The sequence below is a fragment of the Cololabis saira genome, chromosome 2 (assembly GCF_033807715.1).
Source record: "Cololabis saira isolate AMF1-May2022 chromosome 2, fColSai1.1, whole genome shotgun sequence".
Classification (NCBI taxonomy): domain Eukaryota; kingdom Metazoa; phylum Chordata; class Actinopteri; order Beloniformes; family Belonidae; genus Cololabis; species Cololabis saira.
In genome coordinates this window covers 30,217,497-30,234,248 of record NC_084588.1, presented here as the reverse complement: position 1 = coordinate 30,234,248, position 16,752 = coordinate 30,217,497, and the positions used below count along the sequence as shown (strand labels likewise).

General features: G+C 43.0%; 1 protein-coding gene across 1 annotated transcript in view; it reads left to right on the top strand.

Annotated features, from left to right (window-relative positions):
* mrvi1 (murine retrovirus integration site 1 homolog) overlaps positions 1-12,592 on the top strand; it is a 28,906-nt gene extending 16,314 nt beyond the window's left edge. The window contains exons 5-23 of the mRNA XM_061743030.1: positions 1,939-2,045; positions 2,146-2,207; positions 2,931-3,104; positions 3,238-3,315; positions 3,555-3,604; positions 3,798-3,854; positions 4,060-4,506; positions 4,607-4,682; positions 5,157-5,277; positions 5,438-5,468; positions 7,293-7,433; positions 7,662-7,793; positions 8,892-9,045; positions 9,315-9,364; positions 9,480-9,614; positions 10,129-10,190; positions 10,865-10,987; positions 11,273-11,401; positions 11,614-12,592. Coding sequence (XP_061599014.1) covers positions 1,939-2,045; positions 2,146-2,207; positions 2,931-3,104; positions 3,238-3,315; positions 3,555-3,604; positions 3,798-3,854; positions 4,060-4,506; positions 4,607-4,682; positions 5,157-5,277; positions 5,438-5,468; positions 7,293-7,433; positions 7,662-7,793; positions 8,892-9,045; positions 9,315-9,364; positions 9,480-9,614; positions 10,129-10,190; positions 10,865-10,987; positions 11,273-11,401; positions 11,614-11,776 — 2,292 coding nt within the window. The 3' untranslated portion in view covers positions 11,777-12,592. The remainder of the gene's footprint in view (positions 1-1,938; positions 2,046-2,145; positions 2,208-2,930; positions 3,105-3,237; positions 3,316-3,554; positions 3,605-3,797; positions 3,855-4,059; positions 4,507-4,606; positions 4,683-5,156; positions 5,278-5,437; positions 5,469-7,292; positions 7,434-7,661; positions 7,794-8,891; positions 9,046-9,314; positions 9,365-9,479; positions 9,615-10,128; positions 10,191-10,864; positions 10,988-11,272; positions 11,402-11,613) is intronic.
* The last annotated feature ends 4,160 nt before the right edge of the window (positions 12,593-16,752 follow it).

Sequence of the window (16,752 nt, the reverse complement as noted above, 5' to 3'; positions counted from 1 at the left end):
GAGACTTTGATCCTAAGTGCTGTTACTGAGTTGTGTTCCTATAACTACGCAGATGACACTCAAATCTATATAACCATCTCGCCAGGAGAATATAATCCAATTCAAACATTGATCAAATTACAGAGTGGATGTGCCACAATTGTCCTCAGTCAAATGAAGACAAAACAGAAATAATAGTGTTTGGAGCCGAGGAAGAAGGATTAAAAGTCAGCCCTCAGCTTCAAGCAGTGAAGCCATAAACTAATATCCAAGCCAAAAATATGGGAGTGGTTCTGGATTCAGACCTGAATTTTAACAGCCACATTAAGACAGTGGTGAAGTCAGCCTGTTATCACCTAAAGGACATATCGAGGATTAAAGGACTGATGTCTCAGCAGGATTTCTAAAAACGTGTCCACGCTTTTATCTTCAGAGACTAACGCTGTTCTCATGGGTTTCCCAAAAAAATCCATCAAACAGCTGCAGTGAGTTCAGAACGCTGCGACCCGAGTCCTCACTAAGACCAAGAGAGTGGACCATATAACTCCAGTTCTTAGATCTTTAAATGTGATTCCTGTCTGTCACAGAATAGATTTTAAAATCCTGCTCAGGTCGTCAGGGTCACGCCTACTTTCTGTACCCAGAGCTAGAGCCAAACATGGTGAGGCAGCGTTCAGCTTTTATGCTCCCCACCTGTAGAACAAACTCCCAGAATTCATCAGGGCTGCTTTAAGTCAAGGCTGAAAACCTTTTTATTTACTGAAGCATTTCAGTCATCCACCATAATGCACTGCAACCTTTATTTCTTGCATCTCATTTGTTTAACCGTTTTTTAACTTCTGTCTGTTTTTAATTTATACTTTTAAACTATTTTACTTTTTAATCATTAAAGGGGACCTATTATGGCATCTAATACCTATTTTAAACAGGCCTTGAATGTCTTAAAAACAAGCTTTTGATTGTTTTTGCTAAATAAATTAGAAATTCAGCCTCTGAGCCATGTCTTTATCATCCCATTCTCTAACCTCATTATCTATGTGGGATTCTGAGTGGACGGGGCTATGATAATGAGGCACTGTGCTGATTGGCTGCCTGAATGACGCGATACACCGCTACGAAAAAATGGCGGAAGCTCCGGCCGGCGGAGTTAGTTGTGGGCGTGGTTTCACGCATCGGAGGCCAACCGATGTAAATCGCGCCGTCGTTACGTAACGACAGAATCTGAACGGCTCGTAGAAGCCACATCACACTGGATGGCTCATCCGGGCGGCTGTACAGACACTGCAGAATTCGGTTGTTTTCCTCCTTCTCTGAGTTGGCAGGCTGAGGAGAGACCACTTTATATATGTTAAAGCAAGAAAAAACATGTTTTTCATAATAGGTCCCCTTTAATGCATGTATTTATGAATCATTTTTAATGTAAAGAACTTTGAATTGTCTTGTACATGAAATATGCGATAAAAATAAATGTGCCTTGCTTTGCCTTGCCTTGAGCTGTAATTAGTCTGACTGTGTTCTTTGCACATTTTCACTTGGTCATTTAGATTTTCCTGAATTAGTTTTACACATCTCTGTGAACTTTTCCTGCAGAACAAAATTTTCCTAATGGGAAAAAGATCATAATTTATTTTCATGGCATGTTTCATGTTTACAATAGTATCAGTGGGTGTATTGTAATGGTTGGCAAATTACATTAATACTGAAATATACGCTAGTTTTGCCTTATTCAAAGAAAATCGTTGAAGCTGAAACTTAAACCATGGGAGTGGCCGAGCTGTGTACAGCTATTTGCTGTAATTTGTTTACTGACGAATAATGTTGTGGTGCATGCAAACGTGCAGCACAAATTACAGCAAGTTTTTATAATGAGTTATCAAGGTTTGAGTCGTTCTCTCTGTGCTATTGTGCGGTGAACAGTATCAACACGTGTGTCTTGTCATGTTTTTTTTTCTTCTACAGTCTACACCAGGTGAAAGCCGAGCTGTCGTCATCACTGCCCCCACCATAGTCTACCCACAACAGGCCATTATTGTCCAACAAGATAGGCGTCCTCTGGAGCAGACCAGGTAATCAGTCACTATCTCAAACCCTGAAATAGTCGTCGTACTCTCTTTCTAGCTGTAAACAGAGACACGGTGTTCAAATCATAATTGCTTCCTGTCTCAGGCCACACAGTCCCAGAGCTCGTCTGGCCAGAAAGTCCTCCGGAGGATCCATCACCACTGTTGGTGGGTAAACCGCAGAAATGCATACACACACACACACACACACACACACACACACACACACACACGCACGCACGCGCACACACACATGCACACGCGCACACACACAGTGCAGCTGTAATTACTAAAAATAAACACTATGAGAACTATTTAGTTATTTTGCTTTATCCCACCATCAAACTCAAGTACCCAGTTTTATTCTGGAAAGATTTTCCAAACAAGTAGGTAAACTATTTTCAAGTAGACATTTGTAATGCTGGAACATTGCCCAATTCACCTTGATTATTTACAATCCCTTTGCTTCTGTTTTGTTGAAGCATAAATGAAGACAAAGTGATGCTCTCATGTTGTGTATTTACACAAAGAGCTTCTCAGCGTTTAGCCATCTCCATCCTGACAGATGCATCTGCCGGTGTGATCTCTCTCATGTCTGTTGGCCTTATCTGGTGAAAGCAGGAGATTAAAAAACCCCTGACTTTGCCAACACACCACAGGTGATTTATTGGCTAACATCCCCATGTGAATTATTCTTTGTCTTGAGACTTCAGGTGGAGAAAGTGTGTTTAACATAACTTGGAAATGCACCTGCAGTTGTAATTACCTCGACAAGCACTCTTAGTGATGACATTTTCAGTCCCTTTAAACTGACGGTTAATATTAGGAGAATATGGAGTAATATCGCAACAATCTTAAGTGTGTGAAAATGTATGTACTTGTCTCTCTCAGACAGCACAGGTAATGTGATCGACCTGCTGAAAGATCAGCTGCCGGAGCCACAGCTCTCTGAGGAGGATCGACAGAAGAACCTCGAGCTGCTGGAACAGGCCAAGATGGTCAGTGACCGCTTCCTTACACGCCGGGGACGCCGATCCACCAGCAGCCTCACCGACTCACCCACAGGTAGTGCATGCACACGCTCACACCTGTGTACGGACATGTGATCTGTGAACATGAAATGACTGGTAAAGGGCTTTAAACTGATACACTCTGCAACATTTTTAGCCATATTTTCCATCCATACTTTACTCCACAGTACTTTCTCCAAACCCGACACCATCATCCTCACCATGTTCATCGAGAAGCAGCTCTCTTATTGTCCCCCCCCAGACTGGTCTGTGCCTCTTTTCTCTTTTTGGATGCATTATAAAAAAAAATTTAAAAATCTGCAGCAATTAATTATATTATTGTATCACTTTTACTGACTTACTCACTTTTGATTAACCGAGAGCCAGTTTGGTTCACATTTGTGGACCAGATGGTTCCTAACCAACCAATATTTGATGTCTAATATTATTTATGAACCAGAACCAAAAGCCAGGATGATTTGTACATTTTTGTCTGCTCCTTCAGCTCCTGTGAACTCAGAAACAACAAACACCAGCACGCAGTCCATTAGTCAGGTAAATGAGCAGTTCATCTTGTGCAACCGTTTTCACTCTCAGTGACAGCAAGTCTGTATGTTCATTTTACCCAGCTAAAATCTTATTGCATCATATATTTAAATGTTGTATTAATTCTTTGGCGTACAGCTCTTTGTCTTTGTGGGATTTTTGAGGGTGTAATACAATTGAACACGGGGATGTTCTCTTGCAGCATCTGGGAGTGCCCTCAGTGAGAGAGCAGCCTGATTCCACGAGTCAGGATCAGGAGGTACTGCAGCACAGCTCATATTTGTTTGCCTGTGACATTCATGCGGGTCAAAACAGTATGTTACCTTTGGTGTTAGTGAGCAACTGATAAACAATCCACTGCATTGTGAGCTTGTTGTAATACTAACAGGTTAATGCTCGCTGTGCTTTCCAAATGATGAACTCAACCGAGGGGCTAAATTGTTATGTATTCTTGCTGAATTCAGGACCAGCTGCTGGTGAACTGGAAGCCTGCTGAAAAAAGGAAAGTGTCCTCTGGGACTCTAACGCCTCGGTATGCTGTACAGACCGAGAACTGTGATCTCGCCGTGCCTAAGACCTCTCCGGCAGTTAATAAAGGAGATGAGGTTTTGGGCCGAAATCCAAGTCCAGCGCCGGCCACGGGGGTGGCCAAGCCCGTCCCCAGGCCCCCTACTCAGCAGGCCCCTTGCACGGCAGAGATTAAGACCATTGGGGCCTTTCCGCCACTGATGAGAGCTGTTTCCTGGGATACTGTAGGCAGCCTCAATTCAAGAAGCGGACCCCCGAGTTTCCCCCCTACACCCGAGGACAGTTTCTCAGATAAGCCCAGAGATGTTGCGTTCAAGTCTCCGGGGTACAAGGACCTCCCTATACAGCCAGGGACTGTGCAGAAACTTACTAAGCTCAGAGAGGTAAAGCATACTACACTTTTAGATTCAGTCTTTTTATTATCCTCTGTGAGAACGCTCTAAGACTAAATCATTTTGTTCTCATGCATCTTTATGCGCACAGGAGCACAAGCTGATGCGTAACCAAAGCATCGTGGGCAAGTTACCAGAACTGAGTGAAGCTGCTGAACAGGAAAAAGGTAACAGTCCTTGTTCACCCAGTTCTCATTGTAAGGCAGATTTTCAGGAGAACATTCAGCACTAGTCAAAGAGGGCGTGCACTTCCTGAATCTCAGAGGAAATCTGTTCCAGTCAGAAAGTAATGACGTGTTTCTTTTTCTGTGTGCCACCCATTTACTGCCAAAAATAGACAGAAGTGCATTCTCAGTTTCCATCAACAGATGGCATGATTGTTAAAGTATGCTAGCCCAGGATGAGCTGGTGACTTGAGGACATTATTCTGTTGTTTTACATGTTGATAGGAGACTGAGCTGTAGCCTTCAAACTAATAAGATAATAGAAGTTTTTTTCTTGAACCTGACTGCTTTGAGAGGGTCCTGACTGAGACTTGACTCAGCCTGAAAGCCCGTATCTTTACATATTATTACTTGAGACCTGACTCCTCTGGAAAAAGATCCTCTTGAGGACTTATTTATCCAGCGATGTGTCTGCAGGACCTCAAACTTCTCCAAAGTCAGCCAACAGCGAGGAGGCGAAGGAAAAGTCTGACGCCATGCCAAACATTTCAGACCTGATGCTGAGAAAACTCAAACTTCATCGGGGTCTGCCGGGTTGGTGGGTAACAAACTTCTGCTCAACCTAACTTCCACAACCTGCTTCTTGATTAATTGGTCAAAACCAAATTGTCTCAAATCTCAGTGACTTTGTAAAAGTTTTTGTGAAAGTATGTGCATCACTTACTCTACTAACAATTGTTCTTTGATTTCATTCCTAGTGCTCCTCCGCTCAGTGAAAAAGAAGTTGAGGTTGGTATCTCATCTCTGGAAGCTGTAGGTCATTTTCATACATTTAGATGCACAGAACCATAAAAACACAAAACCACAAGAAAATTAATCCTCATGAAGCTTCTTGTAGCATCCATTGTTCTTCTTATTTCTTTTGTTTTTCTTCATAATTAGGTACCAAACCACTGACCTTCTTTATTTTATTTTTTTTTCTTAGTGTGAAAACTGAATGGCACTACACTACATGCAAATGTTTGGGCATTCTTTGATAATTTGAGATCTTTCCTCCATAATAATTACATAATAATTAGCCTCGTTAACAGTCATTCCTGTTTTTTAAAGATTAACTGATGCAAATTTGAAAGTAGTATACTCTGAGTCAACAAAGCTTTTCTCAATAACAAGAATTTGGAAAATTGAAGTAACAGGTGCAACAGGTGTGATGAAGAGAGCAAAGTGCTTCCAGGTTACTCTGATTAGATAATGAGAAATAATTAAGAACTGACAGTTGACAACATCGGAGGTCACGTTTGTTTATATATTTTAAACATATGTGCGGAGACAAGGACAGATGGATCCGTCGTGTTTGGACGTGTACTGCAGCTGGTGACACATGGAGGAATGAAATCAATTAGAGTAAACCCCTTACTGGCAATTGTTGTGAATTCACCTCTAACCGCTTCCAGTCTAAATGCAGCTGAGGTGGCGTCTACTTTAAAGCACAAATAATTGTATTCTTTTTATACGATTGTTGATATTTCTAGGCAGTAAAGGCTTAAGCAGTAAACAACTGAGTAGGCAATGTTTCTCTGTGATGTTATATACTTATGAAACAAATGTTTACTTCAGGACTTTCTTTGAAGATGGATATAAATGTAAAAATGTTGCGTGACATGATTTTATTTTATTTTTTTAATGTGTGTCTGCTTAAACTGAAGGCCATGCTTTATTTGCATAGTTAATTTGATCCCCAAGGTGCCCAAACTTTTGCCAGCTGCTACGTGTGCTATGCGACAGCTTGAAAGCTGTATTAATTGTTCATGTTTGCAAACATGGTTACCAACTGTGTTTAAAAAAAAAACAAAAAAAAAACATCTAAAAATGTGCTAAATGTCACGTTCTCCTTTTGCAATAAAACTTATGACTTCTAATCTTCTCGCTCACGCTTTTAGAATGATCCACAGTTATAAACCCTAAAGCAACAGCTCATAAAAATGACTGCCAACAGTCGTTTGTTTGGTTTGAACATTGTGTTCAAACATACGCTTGAACACTGGACTTGGGCGGCCTGTCCTGTGTACAGCTGATGTTTTCCACATGTTTTTAATAACCTGCTCTGTTGCCAAAGTGCTTAATTACACTGTCTTTACAAAATTGCCTGCCCTCGATTTGACGATCATCTGCGGACAGAAAAGTGTTTTTCTGTTCCTGATCAGACCAAAGAGATTTGAAATGCTTTCCTGCGGAGAAAATGCAAACATTCGTGACGCTGTCAGGCCGGGGCTAGGGCCCCTCTCGCTGCTCCCTCTGGGATGTGTCTGGATCATGACAGTCAGAGGTCACGAGTCCCCTCCCATCGGTGGCCTATAAGTCGGAAAATTGCGCACACTGGCTTTGATCAACGTAGCAAAACATCAGGAGGTCAAATGTCAGACTCTCAGCATGTTCCCCATGCTCATCTCAGGGCTGCTTGGTTCTCCCTCACACACTGTACATCTGTGTACTGGCTTTGCTGCAGTGTGGAGATTCACCCCACTGATTTTCCATGTTTCCATCGTGTGCATTTCAATAAGCTGTTAAATGTGCCGATCTGAGACTTATCTTGGCATAACTTCCTTTCAACAGAATGCATTTGTCCAGCTGTCACTGGCATTCCGAAATGACAACTACACACTGGAGACACGGCTCAAACAGGCAGAGAGGGAAAGGAACCTGACGGAGGAAAACACAGAGAAAGAACTTGATGAGTTCAAAGGAGCGCTGAAGGTTAGTCCTTGAAAACAGCAGCTCGTATTAAATTAACTCCCCACAAGAGAAGAATTCCCTCTGGCTCTTTATTGCTTGTTCTTCTGCTTAATGTTCCCTGCAAGTGTCTCCGTGTTGATGTTTATCTCCAGCGAGTGGGAGTTCAAACCTCGCTGCAGCAATAACATTGATTTACGCTTTGTTTTCCCTTATATATTTTTTTCCGAGATGTTGTTGTGTTTCCTGCAGATGACATCGCCGCAGTGGCAGAACATGGAGCAGCGTGAATCCTATCAGCGCCTCATAGAGACAGTGGCTGTGCTGCATCGACTGGCCACACGGCTCTCCAGCAGAGCAGAGATAGTTGGAGCAGTTCGACAGGTGCACGCACACACACACACACACACACACACACACACACACACACATACATGCAGAAAAACTGTGGAAACTTATTCCAAAAAGATGCCCTTTTGGGGGTTGTTTTTTTTCTTTTACTTCTAGCATGGCGAATTTTGCAGGTTTGTGTTTTGCCTTTTCGAGCTGCAGAATAACATCTCCTCCTGCCTTTTCTTTGAACAGCTACCAGTCTCATTTTATTAGTGCTTTAACTTTAAATCCTCTTGGATCACCAGAAATTCATTGGATGACTTTCAGCTTTTATTGACAGCAGAAGCTCAAAATAGTGTAAAATAAAAACAAATCTTTGACCTAGTTTCTTACTTTTTCACATGTTTTAAAGTTAAAGTTTGATAAAAGTTTGATAAAAGTTCAGATGTGATGCTCTTCAAGCAATTCACTGCATCTGCAACAGTCACTGCTTGTTTGTGGTTCCTTTGTCTTCTTTTCATCTCTTTGGTGAGTAAAATGCATCCTCAGATAGGTTGAGGCTGGATGATAAACTGCCATGGGAGAGCTTTTAGTTTATTTGCCTTTAAGAGTCGTCTAATCAGTTTTGCGCAACGTGACCCAATCTAAACAGAAGCAGTAACTCAATGCTTACTCCATGCTTGCTCCATGCTTCATGCTGGCTTTTCACACAGTTATTAAACATGATTGGCTTAGTTCCAGTGACAACCTCACATGCCCACACTATGACACTGCATGCAGCGTGATTAACAAGTGAATGTACAGTATACTGTACGTATATTCTGGGTCAAGAGTCCATCCCATCCTCAGTACTCTTTTTGTTCTTCATGGCTCCCTTCTGGATTATATGTACAAAAACTGTGTTCCAGGACTGGGGAATCTCTTTTAGATGTTTCATTTTGTTCTTCCCTTTCTGTTCTTGAGTGTTTGATTTGTATACTAACAGATATAGGCATTTATTAAGGTGTCTATTCTTAGCTACCTTTGAAAGATGTTTCAGCCATCTGAAACATCATTAGGTGAGGTCACAGCTTTTCATCAGGAGTCCCTGTTTCTTTGCTCATGGGTTATGAAGTAGACTCAATGAACTGAATTTTCATTGTCAAACAGGAGAAACGCATGAACAAGGCCACGGAGGTCATGATGCAGTATGTGGAAAATCTGAAGAGGACATATGAGAAGGACCATGCAGAGCTGATGGAGTTCAAGAAGCTGGCCAACCAGAACTCAAACCGCTGTTATGGAGGATCAGTAGACACTGGAGGTAAGACCATGCAAGTCATTCCAGCCACAGGTAAACAGAGAATTACTCATTTTCTCTTTTTGAAATGTTTCAGGCCAGGGTTTGATACGACATGCAGCTCTTTTCTGGCTCACTCTTTAAGAATATTTTTAGCAAGGAACTTTCCACAGTGACTGGAGAATATTAAAGCTGTGTTCCCGACCAGCTACAGTGTAGCTTTTGGAAAAATTCCAGCATAAAATGGATGTTTTCTCCTTTAATAATGCTGTATTTTGTTGGCCTCTTCAAAGACGATGGCGTTCCACGTTCGTCAAGATCAATGTCCCTCACCCTTGGAAAGGTTTATATTTTACCAATCTTGATGCATTTTCAAAGTCTATCCTCTAGACCCGACTCTTTGGATCTAAATAACACAGCTGTGTGGTCTCTCTCCTTTTCTGCCTGGTCATCTGTAGGCCTTGCCCAGGCGCAGGGTGAGCGTAGCCGTGGTGCCGAAGTTTAACCTCCTCAACATCCCGGGTCAGGCCCCACCCACTGCCGGACCGGGCCCCATTGTGGGACCCACAACAGGTGCTGCTCTTCCTGTCCTGGTAGGTCTTCCTGTCCTGTTGGGAAATGCTGGGAAATGACGTATGAATCATTTGATGCCGGGGCATCAACGCTTTCAGTGTCACTGATAGTGAAAGGTCATGGGTGGCCTGGAAACACAACCGGGACATTTATGACAAAAGGCTGATAAGTTTTTGTCTGTCATGAAAAAAAAATGTAAAATGTAAAATGTAAAAATGTAAAACTTTTGTCGAGAAGTGCTGCACTTTTCTCGCCTAACTAGAACTTTGTAAAGTTTAGTGTACAAAAGAGGGACCGGATATAACCAATGGTTTGTTATTTCTGTCTCATCCCCCAAAATTGAAAGTTAGATAATATTTCACAAAAATACAACTAAGATTAACTCATGTATATATATATATATATATATATATATATATATATATATATATATATATATATATATATATATATATATATATATATATATATATATATATATATATATATATATATATATATGACAATAATATTGTAAAAACCTTTCTTCTTTAGTGTGAAGCGAATGATGTAAAAGCCAGCACCCCTTCAGAAGCAACTCAGCCGGCAGCAGAATGGTATGTTCTTATGCAATCGCACACGCTCACACACACGCTCACACACACACACACACACACACACACACACACACACACACACACACACACACACACACACACACACACACACGCTCACACACACATGACCCCATATAAGTCACATGTCATTGTTTGGAAATGAACTACTAATCACTCCTATCAAAGCATTATGTGCTGCGTTGGCAACTCTGGTTTGTTTGTGTGACCTGCAGGATGTGTTTTACAGTGCAGGCTCTGGCGAGCTGCAAAACTAGTCCTGGAAGCCCCAAAAAATAATAATACCAATGAAAGTCTCTTGCCATCGAGGGTTATTCTATCCTGGGTCCTAATCCAAACATTTGTGAAAGAGTCTGACAGAGTCCAGACACAAGGCTCCAATCGTATTGTGGTTATAAAGTGAGTCTGAGTCAAGCTCAAGTGTCTGGGCTTGACTTTGAGTGAGGAGGATGGTAATAACAAATGTGCCGGCGCCATTTCATCTGCCTGCACTCACGTCGCCTGTAAAGGTCCACACGTGCAGCCGTCCAGTGCTGCAGCGTCTCATTAGTGAGACAATCCTATAGTGTTTTGATGGAACCTGACTATAAACTGTTTTGCAAACGACTGCCATGACGGTGGTGGCTGATTGTTCTTTCCTATCTGAAACAATGCAGTGGAAAGAGTATGCCGGAGCAGGAAAGCGAGCCGGCCAAACCTTCAATAAACTTAGAGGAGATTAGAGCTGAGATCAGAGCCGAGATCAAGGCAAAGATGGAGGAGGAAGCGTACAATAAAGGGTGAGGACTTCTTTGCTCATTCATGTGCAAAGACACTGCATGAAGACTTGTTGCTCATAAATAAATTATAAAGCAATTATATTGTGAATAGTGTGAAGTACCCACAAACAAACATACTTTTAATGTGTTTTCTAAGCAGACTGGTATAATAGACCTAATAAGGTGGCCAGTTTAGTTTGATCCGACCTCATAGAAAGATCAGACCCTATTTCTAGAGTAATAAATGCAAAAATCCCAGTTATTCTGAAGCCTGACACGCAAAAATGTGAAATGTTTCAACTGCAGTTACCAAGAGGGAATGAAGCAAAGCAAAGCAGTCCAGGAAGAAAAATGTGAAGAAGAGAACAATGCTGAGAAACTGCTGGAATCAAAAAACAAGGATGAAGAGAGTGGAAAAAGGCATAAGAGCAACAGGTAAACTGTGTCTCCTCCTTTATAATACACAGAAAAAACACGTTCTGCACACAGCTTCGTAGTTTGCATCAAACCTGACTCATAGGATGGGACTTAAGATCAGTTACTTACATTTATAAATGCTCAACATACAAAACATTTTGCAGTGACACCAAAATGACCAGAAATATCAACAATCTACATTGTAGTGAATGAGGCTGTCATCCTCACAGGAGGATGGAGGAGGTCCTGGCCCTTCTCTGCCGTTTCTGCCCCAAGATCTCCATCAGTCGACGGCTTCTTTGGATTGCCCTGACCCTCTTTGTGGTGATGTGCGTGGTTATAAGTATTTTCACCTTCTTCAGTGATTACTACAACCGGCGCGAGGACACGTAAGAGCGGAGGCACTTTGTGCAAGGCCCAGCAGAGATCTGTGGACGGAGTGTTGTTGCACAACCAAAGAACCGCAGAGAAACATGTCTGTATCACTTTACCGCGTCGTCACACCCAGTCAAGGGTGGGAGGTGTTTTGGGATGAAGTTGCCTTTTTCATGGTCAACGAGTTTGTTTTGAACGGAAAGTTGGAAGTTTGTCTGCAACAGCAGATAAGAATATTTTTGTTTAGGGACCAACTATATGGTGTGATGAAACATATTTGTAATTCATTTAGATGCTTATTTTATGATAAAATTCTGGTTCTGGTACTTTAGGTGATGAACATGGCACTTTCCTTTTAAACTGTAGAAGAAGTGTATATTTATCAACACTCTAAAAATGTAAGAAAAATCTCTCAGGTGCAAAAGGAAATAAGCACTTGAGAGATTTTCAAGTCATATTTAAACTTTGTTTTGTGTTGTTTAAGTTCTAAAAATATATATTTATATATTAAAACATAAGCACATTCCAGAGTAGTTCCTGAAGTGCAATATTTTGCAGTTTATGGTTCTTTTTTTGTCTTATTTTAAAATCAGAGCACTAGCAGAGTGTTTTTCTGGTATCAGCACACTTTCTAGAGGGCATGAGGCTTATGTTTATTTTGTTTGAGTGTATGTGTTTTTTTTCTCTTTGCAGATTGTATGCCTTGCCATTTCACCTTTAAATAAAAGGTGCTTGAGAACCTTCGGTGGTCTTCTCGGTATTCACAAGTATAAGTTGGGAAGAAAGCAGATGCATGTTACGATCCTCCTCGGATCATCGAAGTTGAATTGGTACTTAAAGGGGACCTATTATGAAAAACACGTTTTTTCTTGTTTTAACATATATAAAGTGGTCTCCCCTCACCCTGCCAGCACAGGGGAGACAAAATACCATGAATTTCTGCAAGGTCTCTGACCCCCGCCGGACAGAGTCCCCCAGTGTCACGTGGTTTTTTTTGAGCCGATTAGAATCTGCTCCCGTCGTTACGTAACGACAGGAGCAGATTTCCATAGGTTCAGCCTCCGCTGCTGAAACCACGCCCACAACCAGCTCTCTCCCCGGCTGGAGCGGCGCTTCCTTCAGCCAGTCGGACGCTGCGCCGCCGCGGAGCGGATCCGGGTTGAATCATCCAGGTTCCCGGGTGGTTTGGGAGCTGGGTCCTCGGGGATCTGTCCCAGGCTGGACCAGCTTCACCCTCCGAGATTTTCAGCCTAATCTGTCGGTTTGGTCCCCGGTAATGGGCGATGCGCCGCGGATGCGCTCCGGAGCCGATCTGTGCGCCCGCCGTGCGGTTGCGGCGCCCGTCGCGCAGAATCCGCCGGGCAGATCCGGCTGAAATTCCGCTGGTCGGTCCCCGGGAGTCCCTGCTACCAGTCCAGGCCGGTTCCTGCGGTCCTGGCCGGTCGGAACTGGTCAGATTCCCCCGTTAAAGCCGCGGTTATGCGCGCTGCTCCAGCAGCATCCGCCGGGTAGATCCGGCTTAAATAGTGCATAAATGTTATTTATATACAACTCATATTTTATTTTTTTAACAATAAAGTTTCCATTTGTGAAAATTCAGTGTTGTGATAATTTACAGGCTCGGGCTGCTCTGGCGGAGCGAGGTTTATCCTCCTCCCTTGCTACACGTCATTCAGGGAGCCAATCAGCACAGAGCCTCATTATCATACCCCCCCCTTCCCTTAGAATGAGGCGCAGAAAAAGAGGTTAGAAGCGGTAAAACTAGTGACAGGGCCCACAGGCTGGATTTATGATTTATGTAGAAAAAACAAGCTTTAGATTGTTTTTAAGACATTCAAGGCCTGTTTAAAATATACATTAAATGCCATAATAGGTCACCTTTAAAAATGCTCGAAGGGAAATCAAATTGCTGCCGGTTTTTGCCTGAAATATGAACAGAAAATTAAAATGTTTTAAAATAGTGTTATATATTGAAATTAAAATCACTCAAATCTGCTTTTAAAAGTGTTCTAATAATTTATTGTATATCCCTAGGAATAAATTAGGTAATTTCATTTATTTATGTATCTTTAATTTTTTTTTTTTTAATTGTAAAAATGTTAAATGTATAAATTTGATTCTGGGGGTGGTTTAGAGGTCTCGGAAAGGTAGGTATTGACATTGGGCATCAAGGGGTTTAACAAGGCAGGTAAATCATGCATGTCATATTAAAAGAATCATCTCCGCTGGCACAGGGGGCAGCACTCGTCTTTACTTAAAGGTGACCTATTATGGCATTTAATGTATATTTTAAACAGGCCTTGAATGTCTTAAAAACAATCTAAAGCTTGTTTTTTCTACATAAATCATAAATCCAGCCTGTGGGCCCTGTCACTAGTTTTACCGCTTCTAACCCCTTTTTCTGTGCTCCATTCTAAGGGAAGGGGGGGGTATGATAATGAGGCTCTGTGCTGATTGGCTCCCTGAATGACGTGTAGCAGGGGAGGAGAATAAACCTCGCTCCGCCAGAGCAGCCCGAGCCTGTAAATAAGTCACAACACTGAATTTTCACAAATGGCAACTTTATTGTTAAAAAAATAAAATATGAGTTGTATATAAATAACATTTATGCACTATTTCAGCCGGATCTGCCCAGCGGATGCTGAACGCTGGCCCCGGAGCCACGCCGGGCGCCCGGCGTGGCTCCGGGGCGCATCGCCCGTTACCTGTGATCAAACCGACAGATTTTGCTGAAAATCTCGGAGGGTGAAGCTGGTCCAGCCTGGGACGTACCCCAGAAATCCCTGCTCCCAAAGCGGCCGGGAACCTGGACAATTTAGTCGGACGGACCCGGCTTTGGGAACCAGGAAGTAAGCTGGAGCAGCGCCGCAGCTTTAACCGGGGAATCTGACCGGTTCCGACCGGCCGGGACTGCAGGAACCCGCCTGGACTGGTAGCAGGGACTCCCGGGGACCGACCAGCGGAATTTCAGCCGGATCTGCCCGGCGGATGCTGCGCAACGGGCGCTGCAACCCACGGCCGGCGCACAGATCGGCTCCGGAGCGCATCCGCGGCGCATCGCCCGTTACCGGTGATCAAACCGACAGATGTGGCTGAAAATCTCGGAGGGTGAAGCTGATCCGACCTGGGACGGACCCCCAAGGACCCAGCTCCCAAACCACCCGGGAACCTGGATGATTTAACCCGGATCCGCTCCGCCGCGGCGCCGCGTCCGACTGGCTGAAGGAAGGACCGCTCCAGCAGCGGAGAGAGCTGGTTGTGGGCGTGGTTTCAGCAGCGGAGGAGACCGAGGGCGTGGTTTGCATTTTGGTGACGTAAAGAAAATGCACAATTCTAAACGGCTCACAGAAACCACATGACACTGGGGGACTCTGTAAGGTGGGGGGGAGCAGACCTTGCAGATTTTCATGGAGTATCATCTTGTCTGTGTTGGCAGGGTGATGGGAGACCACTTTATATATGTTAAAACAAGAAAAAACTTGTTTTTCATAATAGGTCCCCTTTAAGGTAAATACTACTTTAGTAAACCTGAGGTAAAGGAGACATGTTACGACATAGATATCATATCTTGATATCTAAAAAAAAATGTCTGGGACATAATTTGTTCAAACTGTAACTCTCCTCCATGTACAGTGTCAGCCCTGACAAGATCTAGTAATCTAGAAAACTACCTCTCCATTCTACCTGGTAGCAGCAGTGCAGCACTTTCTATGGTGTATTGTTAGCCAACTGCCAATAAATAAACTAAAAAATGGCTGTGAAGAAGGAAGAAAAAGAAGATGAGCTGAGATGGTTGCAGCATTTCAGTTTACATGCACTGCAATGGTGGCAATGAAAGAGATTGACTCCAACTCGAAGGAGACATTGAGGTGGCTGAACAATGCCATCTCCTGCCTATAGCTGTGTCACGGGTGTGGTTTGTTGAGGATCCAAACGCAGGAGAGCAGGAGGCAGGAGTTGCAAAAACGCAGGATTTATTCAATAAAGACAAAACCAAAAACGCTGCTGAGCAGGATCAAAAAGAGGCAGAACAGAAACAGGGATCCAAAAAACTAGAGAACATGGAGGGAGCAAACAGTACGGACCAACAGGGAGCAGGGAAAGACAAGACCAGATATACACAGGGGATAACGAGACACAGGTGCGAACAATCAGGGCAGATGGAAAACCGGCGGGGCAGAACCAGCCCCCGGGTCTGGCGCTCAGAAGGCGCGCCGATTTTTTCCAGTGGCCAGCCGCGGTACTGCAACAAAAAATCCCATGGGGCCCAGAAAGCTTTTTTCCCATAGACCGCAATAGTAAAAGAGAAGCCTCTAAAACTGTTCACAGGACACCTCCAGCTGTAATCACCGGCAATTACTAATCTTTGTATTCTATATTTTTAAGTCATGGACTTTATATCCGTCAAAAATGCTTTATAACGGCCAGAAAAGTCAAAGAAAAGTCTCTTTCTGGGCGTGACGTCACGACTGACGTCACAGCCGTGTCCGTGCATTCCACAGATGTTTTATATTAATATATATTATGTAATTATATTATATTAATACATTAATAATATATGTAATACTATACATGTAATAATATACATTAATTCATATATTATATTAATACATATTACATTAATACTCGCGTCATTGCCCCGGGGCATGATGGGAGGCCCCAGAGCATCATGGGAGGTGACTCAACTGTGCATGCTCTATGGGCCCGTGTATGCGGAAGTAAACCCGGAAGTCAGAGATTTTTTCGGCGTATGCGCTGGCTGAGCAGAATGCATTGAAATGAATGGGCGGCCATTTTCAATTTCCCATCCAGTTTTATAATACATCCATGGGCAGAACAGAAAACACAAACTGGGGGAAATGTCAAACCCTGACAATAGCATATCAAATCAGGAAAGAGCCAACACATTGCCATGATCCGGTACTTTTTTGTAACCGCTCTAAGTACTTAGCCCACTTCACTCCATTAATGGAGACAAGTGGTAACAACTTTGG